We start from the raw sequence: 13,742 nt of genomic DNA on the forward strand, positions 1-13,742 counted from the left end.
CCAGATGCCACTGATTCAGTTTTCCAGCCTGGCTGTTTTTTCTCCTAGTCTATAATAGAATCCTGCTTCAAAACAAAACGAACACAAAGGACCAATTACTTGGAAAAACATTGAACTTCAAGAAAAAAGAATCCTAGTTTCATCCAGGTGGTAGTGGTAGACCCCTTTAATTCCAACACTTGGGAGACAGAGGCAGGTGGATTTCTCTGAGTTCAAAGCCAACCTAGTCTACTGAGTGAGTTCCAGGACAGCCAAGGCTATCTTGAAACCCTATCTTGAAAAAAACCAAAACCCAAAAACCTAGTTTCAATAAGCCTTTTAAGTTCACTTTAAACAGGGGCACATTCCTTTTCCAAATGAGCAATTTATTATTTGAACAGATACATAAAAATGATTCCAATTTAAAAAAATACTAAAAACATACATCAACCACAAAAGCACTTACTCTGACTGGAGGACAATGATCAAGGCTATTTTCAATAGCAATAAACACAAGGAACCAACACATACAAGTCATGATGCGTATACATCTTATCCTTGACAAAGTACGTTGTTCTAACATGAATGCTTTGTTCCCAGCTCCTCCTGTACATTCACCATGAAATCTATTTGCGTATGTGACTCAAAGGCACTCAGTTCAGAGGTTATAAAGTCCTGAGCTTAAGTAGGAAACAAGATTCCCAACTAAAATTTGAACATAAATTCCAACGATCAGAGAATATGAAAATGTTTAAAGATGTTTCTGTACATAAATAATTCATAACGTAAGAGTACACGGAATGCCAGACAAGACCACGCACGTAAGGCGAAGGAATATCCTCAGAATCAAACTGATTTCCCTTATTCAAGTTTATTTCAAGTCCTAAAGCTGACTCTTGTTGTCATTTAAAACTGTAGGAGAGTTAAAGTTTAAAAAATATGAAAATGCATACATTTAGAATAAAAAAACAAAACGAAACAAAACAAAACCAATTCCTAAGCTTAGTCTCCCAAACCATGAAAAAGGAAATAATGGTTAAAAAGAAGCAGAGACTGGAAAGGGTTAAACTAAACAGAGGACTTAACCGGGAGACTGAAAAATGAAAGGACAGCTTTAAAGGCACCGATTGAAAGAGCATTTACGATTGGCCACTCAAACTACATCCTTAGCATTCTCTTAACAAAACAGGAACACATTTACAGATGAATAAGTTCACTAACATTAGATAGGATCAAAATTCAAGCACAAAATCAATTCTATATTTTGTTGCAAAGAAGTGAGAAATTTACCTACAGCAATTTTCTACTGCTACTAAATGAAAGCTAGAGCTGATAGATATCCTTTTAACATATATGGTTTGACAGATGCTTTCTTGGTTTTAACATACTTTTTCATATGTGCATAGAAATGTAATGAGGGTGAGGACATCTGCATCGTCCACACAGTTCATAAGGCCGGTCACTGTTAGTCACCTTGGACGTGAACGCAGTAGGTCATTAAGTTAAAGCTGGCCACCGATGCGTGCCTCAGTGTCCTGGGTTTTCTGGGTGACGATTACTCTCAGTTCTTTTTTCTGGTGATATATACAAGAAGTTACAGCAGATGTATAGAGGGAAGATCAGCAGTCTGCTGTCCAAGTTCATCACCACTTGCTCCTACAAGACACATTTGTAAGTTTAATGACAACTAGATCACAACATTTTTCTGTCAACAGTAAGTCAAGCTGTTGAATAAAGTAAGCTAGAGGAAGCAGCACAGCGGCAAGGGCAGACTCTAGCCCATCAGATGTCTGTATGAGCTTGTTACCTGTATCTGCCTCAATGTTAGCTCCTGGATCACAGGACAGTGCTAAGGACTAAAGCGGACAGAGCCAGCTCCTCAACAGGGGCAGGCGGCTATTTTCATTCTTCTAAGACTATCTAGTCCCTGCATGCTTTATAAGCACACAGTGCAGAGGGGGAGCACATGCATAGTGCAGAGGGGGAGCACACAGTGCAGAGGGGGAGCACACAGTGCAGAGGGGGATCACACAGTGCAGAGGGGGAGCACATGCACAGTGCTAAGCCCCCTGTGCATAGTAAACTGCCTGCCTGGTTTCAGTTTTTAAGTCTCCAGTATAGCATGTCACTGGACTAAGACAGGAGCCACTGCTGTCATCATCCAGCACAGCTCCTGCCTTTACCTGAAGTCCTACCATGCCCAGAACACAGATACACACACACACACACACACACACACACACACACACACACATATACACATACACACACACATATATATATGTATATGTATATGTATATGTATATGTATATGTATATGTATATGTATATATTCTCTAGTCTCAGCCACATCCTCCAAAAATTGGTGGTGAGAGCCACAAGGGAACCACCACTGATACTGTGTATGTCTCTGGACCTCACAGATTTGTCAGCAGGACTACAGAGAACACAGGAAGTCCTTCAAGGAAGCAACACTGAAATGAACATTCCTATTATCTAAGCCTTGGGAACATCTCATACACTGTAAGCATCAGTCATGATATATATTCTGGAGAATACTGTGAGCACTGTTTAATTAGAGTCTGAAGCACTAATTCCCATGAAGATCAACTAAAACTAGAATACATGAGTGACCAAATAGGTTTAAAGGATATAACTTGTTTTGTTTGCTTTTTTGAGACAGGATTTCTCTGTGTAGCCCTAGCTGTCCTCTGTAGAGCAGGCTGGCCAGGAACTCAAGAGATCTGCCTGCCCTTGTCTCCCATGTGCTGGGATTAAAGGCATAGCTACCACCCAGCAAAGACTACAACTCTTGTACTCTTTGTGAGCACAAATATAGCCCAGGATTTCTCTGTACTCCCTGAAAGGTAAGGTGGTATTCAGGACAATGTCAGGGAATAAAACTGGAACACTGTCATCCTGGCAGTTGGGAAAACAGTGCTGCCAAAAGAAATGTCAGCACGCCATCTGAGCCACCTTGCCTTGGGCAAAACCTGTCCCTGTAACCTGAACATAGGTACATTTACTAAACTTAGTGACAATCTTTGAAGTCATGCACAGTGATGAAAAAGAAAAAAACCACAATTGTGCACAGACTAAGAAAACAAAGGTTCTGAGGAAAACCAGATGTCAGAAGTCTGAGCACAGTTAAAACTGGCCTCAGGTAGATCAATGCGCCAACTCCAGGGAAGAGAGGAAGCCATTATGGACACTGACTGAAACCAAATAAGCACACCAACCTTTGAGTAGCTGCAACAATCCCTGGTCTCCAATCCCTAAGGCACTAGAAGGCTTCCAGCATCCTCAAACCTTTTAATGCCACACAGTATGCCTCCACTGAAGCATCTGTATGGTGGAGTGCCCCCTGCTGTGGAAACCTTGCATGGCCACAGCACACACAGGGCTGTTTCCAGATGGAGAGCCCACACTGTCTGCTGTGCGTTATGTCTTCACTGCTTCAGAGCTCTGTTTAGCCTAGAGTCCATCTAGGCCTCACTCGAGCCTTCAGGGCGTAAGCAGCTTTAGTCCCTTCCCTCTGAGCCCTGTGTCCTGTATACTCGCTCATGACCTTCATCTGCCATCCTTGCTCCTGAACATCTCACCAGGCTATCTATTCACTTTAGTCCACATCTGACATTTCATTACAGACTGTATCTTTCATTACATCACACACAGTGAACTTCTGGACAGCCAGGACTACCCGGTGAGGCACTGGCACAGGTTTAGAATGAAACCAAAGCCTATCCTCTCATAAAGAAACATCTAACGTAAAAAATTAAGTCATAAAGGGAGCAGAAAAAATACAGATGACTATTACAGAGTCCTGCTCCGAATAAGAATCATTCCAAAAGAAGAAATCACTAGAGAATAAGGAGCAGATCATCTTGAAGACTGAAGACTGGCAGCACGTGACAAACGTTGCTGAAACAATGTAAGTCATCAAGTTACATAGGAAGTCAAACAGCACCAGAAATCCAATTACACCAGAAATCAAACAAGCGAAATCTGTGTGTGCCTAGTGCATGGACATGATTCCCTGGATCTAGAGTTACAGGCGGTTGTGAGCTGCCACAGGTGGGTCCTGGGAACTGGACCCAGGTCCTCTGCAAGAGCAGCAGTTGCCCCTAACCACTAAGTCACCTCCCAGTCCCTGGATTCACTTCCACATCTGTAAAAAATTAGCACATATGCAATACTCTACTGGATACACTGCAGAGGGCTGCAACCTGGCCATTAGGAAATGCATACGCTGCCAGGATTAGTGGCACACACTTGCTCTACCAGTAATCAGAAGGCTGAGGCAAGAGAACGAGCAGTTAGATCCAGCCTGGACTAAAACAAAGAAACATACAAATAAATAATACAATGTATGGATGTATGTGTATTTCTTATAGTAAGAAACATTGAGACAACTTATATCCAGTAAAGACGAGTTATCTAAATTACAGTATTTTTATTTATTCTAGCACAAACACCTGCAACACATGGCAAATAAATACTATAACTGACAAATCAAAGGCCTTCAGCCTTAACCTGCTGTCCAGAACACCAGCTCTCCCTGTACTGGACTCTCTCTCCAATTCTCAGTTCTTTTTTCAAAAAGATTTATTATAGATGTACACTATAGCTGTCCACAGACACACCAGAAGAGGGCATCAGACCCCATTACAGATGGTTGTGAGCCACCATGTGGTTGCTGGAATTTGAACTCAGGACCTCTAGAAGAGCAGTTAGTGCTCTTAACCACTGAGCCATCTCTCCAGCCCCTTCTTCCTACTTCTAAAGTGACCAGCAGTTCTTGCTCACCTGAGACTTCACATGCTCACCTTTTCAGCACAAGCTTTCCCTGAGCCATCAGCCATCACACTCAATGTCAACCCTGAAGCATGAGTTAGGGCTTCTCCAAAGCTGTCATCACCCCATTCTCAACCCTGCAGCCTGGATTAGGGATTCTCTCTCCCTCAGGATCCCAGCACGCTGGGGTCATGCCATAGCTTCTCATACTGGGCTACACTAACACAGGCTAGTGTGGATTCCCTCCACCATGGAAATACAACTCGGCATACAGGAGCCACTAAAGTGTCACATGAATATAACAAGGAAGGATGGTGAACCTGGCCTGGAGTCCTTTAGCTTTCCAGCTGCGTTGAGCTGGGGCTGTTGGTTATGAAGTTCCAGATAGTCCCAGAGCCAACAGGGAATTTCAGCGCAGGAAGACATCTGTTGAAATGGACATTCTCACAGACTATCGCCACGTGGGCCCACTTCTTCTGTGGCTCTGCAGTAGAGCTCAGGGCCTTTCCCGCACAAGCCAAGCACTGCCCTGATCTGTCCCCTTCACACTGTGGGGACTGTGCTGAGAGGTTCCCGAGGTCAGGGAGGTCACAGCTACTGAGTCTCACATTCCCTCAGTGCAGGCTCCCCCATCTGAGGAGCATGGCTGCAAGTCCTCTGCTGACTCAGGACAGTTTCCAATGCGATCTGCTTTTCAAAGAACCCCCTTCCTCACCACTAAGCACTCTACCTTTCATTTCTCCTCATCCTAACACATCACGCCTCACACGTGCGTTTGGAGACATGACAGATGACTTCTGAGACAACAGGGAGACTACTACGGATGTCTATCACCTACAGATCTAACGTGCTTTCAGAAAACACCCGGCCAGGCTGCCAGGCATGTTCGGGGTATCCACTGTGAGAGGTGACCAAACACTCCCATGTAGAGGATGGAGAAAGCCTGCGCAGCTTTGTGAAGACGGGATGTAAAGTACTTATTTCCTTACCACCAACCCTTCTCTCCCCCACAGATCATCTGTTTCTGTGGCCCCAGCCTGTGTTTCAGGAGATAGAGTAGCCCTCATCGGAAAAGCTTGGGACCAAAGCGTCAGATTCTGTATTTTTCAGACTTTAGAATATCTTAATTCTAAACATAAATTCATTTGTATTTTATACATACACTCATACAAACAGAGTCAAGGTAATTTTATTTTAATATTTATTGAAAATACTGTTTTATGATAGAACTCTTCCTGTGGCACTCAAACACTTTAGTTTTAATATGACAGTTTGGGCTTCCTATTTTTGGTTCAGGGACCACAGACCTACAGCGCTGGATCAGGCAGGCTCTGCAGAGGTGACCAGGGCATTTTCACCTCACTTTAAAAAATTCACCAAATCTTCACATCAGAATAGTCACTTTAGTGTCAGTTTTATGTAAGAGCCTCAGAGAGTGCTAACACACAAGACGCAAGCGCAGAAGCACACGTACCTGGTCTTTCTCAAGCGTCAGGATTTGGTAGCCAGTCGCTCTACTGCATATGAGTTTTCCACTACTGTCGAAAGAAGCCAAGCGCAATCTAGAATTAAAAAAAATTTTTTTTTTAAGAGAAGACTAAGGCCTTCCTCACTTGCCCCTCTCCCCTTCCCTACCCCAGAAGTCTTTCCTGTGGACAGAGGCAAGGCTCAGGGCTCTGCATATGGCAGGTAAACATGCTACTACAGCTACAGCCGCCACGCTTGGTCGTTAGAACAGGACTCATGCAGCTCAGACTAGCCTTGAACCATGATCCTGCCTCCAACTCCTGATGAGAGTATAGGACTATGCCCGCACATAAGGTGAATCCTTTTTAAAGGATTTTAAAGGCATTTTCAAACTGTGAATAAGCACCACCCAGACTTCAAACTGTGAATAAGCACCACCCAGACTTCAAATGCATGCTGTTCTATTATATAAATAACTTCAAAGCAGGGCAGTGCATGCGTTAACCTCAGCACTCAGGAGGCAGAGGCAGGCAGATCTTGGAGTTCTGGGCCAGCCTGGTCTACAGAGTGAGTTCCAGGACAGCCACAAAGTAACCCTGTCTCAAAAACAAACAAAACCAAGTAAAAGCTTCAAAGTGACCTTTCTGCACTGGCAAGACTCACAGCACATGATGCTTCCCTTGTCATTTCTTTGCAATGATGTCACCACACCCATCCTCAGAGCATGCTGCCCTCCCCAGCTGACACCATCCCCATTAGGTAGCAAGTCTTCACTTCTCTTCCCCCAGAACTGGCATCCACCAGCTCACTCTCTATCCCAATAAACGTTCCTATTCTGGGCATGAGTGCCAGCAGAACTGCTGTCCTTCCATGACGCACTTAACTTACTTCATGGGGTATGTGCTGGGCTTTCCTTTTTTAAGGATGGCCAGTGTTTTACTGTGTGAACATTATCCAGTCATCTGTTAAGGCGCACAAGGTTACTAGCAGGGGACACAGAATCTGATTATTTGATAGCCTTGCTATTCTTGTTTTGGATAAAAAGATGAGACATAGGGTTTTACTGTAGTTTTTACTTTCCTAGTGATTAGTGATATTAAACATCTTTTTGTTTACTACATTTATATATCTTCTTGGGAGAATTTTGTGTATCTGGTGTTTGTAGGGATGTATGTATGCATATGAGCACATAGAGAGGCTTGATGCCAAGATGCCACCATCACTTTAGTGTCAGTTTTATGTAAGAGCCTCAGAGAGTGCTAACACACAAGACGCAAGCGCAGAAGCACACGTACCTAGTCTTTCTCAAGCGTCAGGATTTGGTAGCCAGTCGCTCTACTGCATATGAGTTTTCCACTACTTTCCTCCATCACTCTCTGCCTTAGTTGTGAGACCCTGGAGCGTATCCATTTGGCTGAGCAGTCTGGACAGCGGCCCCACGGATACTCGGGTCTTGGCCCAGTGCTAGTACTACAAGTGCAAACGGCTGGGTCCAGCTCCTTGGGAGGCTGCTATGGAGTCTCAGGTCCTTGTGCCTGCCTGGTGCTGAGCCATCTCCTCAGTCCTTTGGAGAAATTTTAAGCAAGTTCTTGGTGCTTTTCTTTGCTGGATGTGCTGGACTCAACCAGAGTCTTGTACACGCTCCACCACTACGCTAGCGCGGCCCTGGTACTTTTAATCTCTATGTTTTCAGTCATAAAAATCTATTTTGTGTGTACTAGGGTTTTTTTAAATAAGATTTCTTTTGTGTATTTATTTATTTTATGTATGTGAGTACACTGTTGCTCTCTTCAGACACACCAGAAGAGGGCATCAGATCCCATTACAGATGGCTGTGAGCCACCATGTGGTTGCTGGGATTTGAACTCAGGTTTTCCGGAGTGCTCTTAACCATTGAACCATCTCTCCAGCCCTGAACTGGGGCTGTTTTAAATCTTTTGCCTACTTTTATAAATGTGTGCACTATGTAAATGTCCAGTGTGTTCAGACGTCAAAAGAAGGTGTTGGGTTCTCTAGAACTGGAGTCATGGATGGTTGTGAGCCACCATGAGGGAGCTTTGAACTGAACCTGGGTCCTCTCAAGAGAACCTACCATGGAGCTGACTCTCCCTGCCCCACCCTTTTTAGCTGGACTATCTATCTATTCAGTCTCAAACTTCACTGCAAGCACAAACCTTTGCTCCCACGCCTGGCAGTTCGGCTGTAGTTTTGGTTGGCTGTGTACTCTGAATGCTAATCCTCTCAGGGTCACGGGCTGCTTGCAGATGCTCTCCCATTCTGCACCTGCCATCTCCTTGGTGTTCTCTGATAAACAATCTGGATGAAGTCTCTTGATGCCCGTGCTTTTGGCATCAGATCAAAGAAGTCTACACCAAATCTGGCTCTCATGGAACCCACATATGTACATAAGGCTGGTACACCTGCCTGTGCCTGTCTCCTAAGCTTACAGACATCACCACCATGCTTGGCCCCCTTTGAGCTGATTTTTGCAAACAACGTCATTCAACTACTGCTGCAATCAATCCACAGCACCTCACTCGAGAGGGGAATGTGAGCCGAGTTTGCAGGCAGAGCTGGACACAGCATGGCCAACGGGTACTTTCTAAGAACACCCATCTTCCTCCGTTGGCACATTTTATTTGCTAGGAATATAACACAGTGACAGTTTCAAGCCAGAATCAAGTTGTCCATCATTTCTGCTCTAGCTGCTTATGTGACACTGAAGACCTTCCACTCTTGTTTACGGAGACAAGTTTCAAGCAATGGAGTTTTCTCAGCTTCCAGTACTTTCCCATATCCTCCATTTTACCAAGTCCTACATCTGTCTTACTGGCAGTCAAGGTTTCACCTCATTTCTTACCCTTCTGCTGGTGTAGGAAGTGGGGGTGCCATCTTACCTAAATGCTATGCTTCTTCGAGGCTGCAAGCTGACAGATCCACTACATGGCTGGTTTAGCGTATTGCGTTTGAAAATGATGTATCGATTGGTGTAAGTCACAAGGAGGTCAAAGCCAAAATTAAAACCTGTCCACCGCCAGCAGTACTAAGAGATACAAAAGATTCATTTTAGTTCATTGCATCAGCAAGTCATAATTAAAAGTTCAAGGGCTTTCTTCCCTTTACTTCGAATATCTGCAATTACCACCTTCTGTCACTGCCACTCCCACAGGGCTCTGATAGAAATAGAAACGGCCACCATGACCTGACTGCCCAGGCTTCATTCATCCCATAGCCCCTTTACATTGCAGTCCCATCCCAAGGAACCAGGTTTCCCATTGCACTTCTGATAAGGCCAGCTTGGGTACCTGGCAGGTACCTGGAAGTTACTGGTCTTAGAAGTTCTTTAAAGATTTGTTTATTTTCATTTTTTTAAAGATTTATTATATATATATATATATATATATATATATATATATATATATATATATACATACACTGTCACTGTCCTCCAACACACCAGAAGAGAGCATCAAATCTCATTACAGATGGTTGTGAGCCACCATGTGGTTGCTGGGATTTGAACTCATGACCTCTGGAAGAGCAGTCAGTGCTCTTAACTGCTGAGCCATCTCTCCAGCCCTTAGAAGTTCTTTAAAATGCTTCAACCAACCATCAGACACATGAAGGCCATGCCAGACACCAGTTAATTGGAGAAGGCAGGAAGGTAGTGTGGGAAGGGCAGCACACCTTGGATTAAACAGTAACTTGTTATTCACTGATTCCCAAGCATCTGTTATACACCAAGCTCAACTCCAGGGAGTGGAGGCACAACAGTCGGTAGACTTCTAGCCCACAATTTGTATCACACTCTTGAGTGTTTACCGGTAGGCTGAGGATGGGTGTGTATGGGATGGAACGGTCGGCAGAGTGACAGGAGAGAGCAGGGGACTTGCCGCTAGCAAGCCTGGTGAACAACGTGTAGAAGCTCAAGGAGCTTCGGGAGGAGGCTGCGCCAACAAGCAGACTGGGGATCTGGTTGGGAGGGAAGATAACATGTCCAAAACGCTGTGGGTGAAATCAGGCTTGGCTTCTCAGAGGCAGTGAGAAGGGCTCTATGGCTAGGCCAGGATAGGAACTGGAGATCAGCTCCCAGAGGCAGTCAGGCACCTTAAGGCTCTAGTCCCTGGTAAGGGAGAGTGTGGAAGGCTAAGAGAAAATTCTAGAAAAGGAAGCAACATGATCTAGCTTATATTTTCTTTTTTCTTTCTTTTTTTTTTTCTTTTTTCGGAGCTGGGGACCGAACCCAGGGCCTTGCGCTTGCTAGGCAAGCGTTCTACCACTGAGCTAAATCCCCAACCCGCTAGCTTATATCTTCAAAGACTAACTGGATGTTGTATGGGAGACATGACATAAAAAGTAAAAGTGAAACTGGGATCAGTCTGAACACTGGGACACTGTGTTTGAGAATGATGTACAGTGGGAATCCTCCAGCAGCCCAAACAGGACAGATGGTGGCCTGGGTGTTTCAATACAGACATGATGAAATGCATTTTAAGGAGTGACCCTTGAGGGGTTTCTCATGGACACCAAGAATGTACGAAGAGAACTAGGTATGACAGAGAACAAAGACTCTGCTCCAGGTGGAGAATCCTGGGGAAAATGAAGAGCACTCAAGCTGCGATGCTCTAGGATTCTGAGAAAGATGCATAGTGGAAGTCAAGAGCCATGTTGCAGACAAGCCATAATGTCAAGGGGATACATGAGAACACATAGACAGTCACTGTTGCCAACAGCAACAAGAACCCAACTCCACTTGCACATGGGTCTTTCCTGACATAGCTGTAGCATTTCCAGTGGAAGGCTGAGAATGATTAGACGGGCTTCAGAGGAAACACTGAGCAAGAACTGGAAGTGTGTGTGCAGTCCAGGAACAGTTCTAAACGCCCAAAGCGTGGGCTGGAGAGATGGCTCAGCGGTTAAGAGCAATGACTGCTCTTCCAGAGGTCCTGAGTTCAGTTCCCAGCAACCACATGGTGGCTCACAACCATCTGGAATGGGATCCGATGACCTCTTCTGGTGTGTCTGAACACAGAGACAGTGTGCTCACAAGGCCCAAAGCTACAGGCAGAGTAGAGTAGGTGCCACAGAAGGGAGGGTGGGAGGTGCACGAGAGGGAGGTGAGGACTGCAGGCTTTGCAGTGATCAAATGGGATCAGGAATCAAAGTCAGTGGTGCTGATGGAACACAAATTTAATCCCAGCACTCGGGATTGATGTGGGAAGTTACACGATGTGGGTGGTATCATCCCTGGGCTGGTGGTCCTGTGTTCTGTAAGAGGGTGGGTTGAGCACGCCACGGGGAACAAGCCAGTAAGCAGCATCCCTCCATGGTCTCTGCATCACTGCTCCTGCCTCCACGTTCCTGGTCTACTTGAGTTCCTGCCCTGCCTTCCTTCAGTGATGGACTATAATCTACAACAGTAATAAACCCTGTCCTCCCCACGCTGCTTTTAGTCACAGTGTTTATCACGGCAACAGAAAACCTAACTAAGGTAGACCTCTAAACAAATTTTAGCCTAATTTAGATACTCATTCGGAGAGTATAGGTATTGGAACTTGCTGTGCTGGGATGAATAGTCCGACAGCATTCAAAGTGGGAAAAGAAAAGGAAACTGAATATACACAAGAGAATGGTTTACACAGGGAACGGTTTTAAGACGGAACAAAATACTAGTCAAGAAGAATTAATGAGCTGACAAAAAAAGTGAGAGGAAAGAAAGAAGAGCAGACTGTGGGACTCAATGGGGTAGAAACTATGTTCAAGCTCTAGAAGAGAGGGCTAGAAGGAGAAAGAGGTGGACGTTGTAAACAGGACACTTGAGATGGAGATTTCTAAAGGCGATACAGATGTTGAAGCAGACAGGCCTGTGAGCAAGAGCAGTGAAGAGAGACCGAGCCCTGTGGGTGACAGTGACAGGATAGCTGGCAGGTGGTGACACATCTGTTTTGAAAGAGCTGCAGTCTATTGAGGGATGAAGCAACAAGAGGCAGGATGGAAAAGACAACCGCTTCTCTGTCCTACTACAATCCTGAAGGCAAGTATAAAATAACCTCTGAAAGTCAAAGTGGAAGTAAATTTGGTAGAAAAAGAAGCAGGTGAAAACTAGGCTGCAATGTGAAGGTGGAAATGATGACAGGTGGGCTGCACAGTCAATTTAATGGACTTAATACAATAGAGAGCAAGTTCTCTGCAGACACCAGGGTAAACCGTCCTTCTTTTCCCTACACACCTGCGTGCTAGTTCCATGTAAGGAACAATGGCAGTTCTCTGGTGTGGCGAGGATTCCAAGGGGACAGATGACTTTGATTAAGGATAGCTGTAAACAGAACCTCATTAGACTATGCATCACCTCCTACACGATATATGTCAGTTTCTCTATGGCAGAAGGACCCACTCAAGCCTCTCATCTGTCTGAGGTCTAAGCAAGGCTGAGGAACTGAGTGCTGCAGCTCTTACCCTGTCTCAGGACACCAAGCGCAGAGAATATAAACAGGGCCTCTGAAGCCGTGCCCTTCTACAAGCACAGTCATGTAGTCAGGAGCTGCGGACTTCTGAGCTCTGTGCTTAACTACTTTAAAAAGAACACGTAGTTACTGATTTTTGAGTTAGCATGTGTACCACAGTGAGCCCACTTTTAAATATATTACTAGGAAAAACTGCAAAAACACAAAAGTAAAGAGTGTGAGAGAATTTCCTCAGCAAGTTCAGACTATACAGACCAGAGCCGGACTTACTTCACCATCTTTGGCAAGCTTTCTACCACACCTCATGCTATTTCCCTCAAGTTCTTCTTTATTGATTTCTTGAGGCCTAAAATGATAGAAGAGCCATGAGCTTTCACAGAAAACAGGCAACCAGTAATCAATAAAACAAAACAGTTTAAAAGAAAGGGAAAGTCTTTCTACTGGCTAGACACCATTCTCTTACTGGGATTAAGTGGTGTGAGGCCCTGGGTGTAACTCAGTGACTCCGAACTCACCTTGCAAGCACTAGACCCTACATTCATACTCAGCACTGACAAAGGAAAAAGAATATACTGGTTAAATCACACCTCAACGTCTCCCCAATTTGACTTCTAGATTATGTTCATGAAGCTCGGTCAAACCAGAAAAGAGAGAAAAAATTATCTGAAAAATTTTGTCTATCAGAAAAATATAATACTTTAAAAAGTATAACTACTAAATCTATTATTTCTATGAAACACAGTTTGGTGTCACCTCCCCCATCCAAGGGCTCATAGTGTAGCCCAGGCTAGCCTCTAACTTGTACTCTCTGCTGCTCAGCCTCTTACATGCTGGAATCACAGGTCTGCACAAGCAGGGCCAGCTCAGCATCAAGTCTTTGATGTCACTTATCTCAAATGCAGACTGTTTTTCGTGGCATGTAATTCTATAAGACCAAAATGTCATAGGAAAAATCCATATAGTTTTTTCTGTTTTCCTTCAGTTGGTATTTTACTTTAACATTTCTAATCATGAGACTGAAGATACGATATAGAATGA

General features: G+C 44.5%; 1 protein-coding gene across 4 annotated transcripts in view; it reads right to left on the reverse strand.

The window, feature by feature from the left end:
- Positions 1–344: 344 nt before the first annotated feature.
- The window catches only part of Gmcl1 (germ cell-less 1, spermatogenesis associated), a 39,292-nt gene continuing 25,894 nt past the window's right edge, over positions 345–13,742 (reverse strand). For 2 of the 4 annotated variants that reach the window (XM_006236832.5, NM_001033931.2), the window contains 4 exons: positions 12,975–13,050; positions 9,138–9,283; positions 6,248–6,335; positions 345–1,635 (listed from right to left, as the gene is read on the reverse strand). In XM_006236832.5, coding sequence (XP_006236894.1) covers positions 1,507–1,635; positions 6,248–6,335; positions 9,138–9,283; positions 12,975–13,050 — 439 coding nt within the window. In that variant the 3' untranslated portion in view covers positions 345–1,506. Of the gene's footprint in view, positions 1,636–5,951; positions 6,336–9,137; positions 9,284–12,974; positions 13,051–13,742 lie in introns of those variants that run through there. The other 2 variants (NM_001010956.3, XR_010065645.1) reach the window with 2 other exon arrangements.

Source organism: Rattus norvegicus, chromosome 4, assembly GCF_036323735.1.
Source record: "Rattus norvegicus strain BN/NHsdMcwi chromosome 4, GRCr8, whole genome shotgun sequence".
In the NCBI taxonomy this organism is placed as follows: Eukaryota; Metazoa; Chordata; class Mammalia; order Rodentia; family Muridae; genus Rattus; species Rattus norvegicus.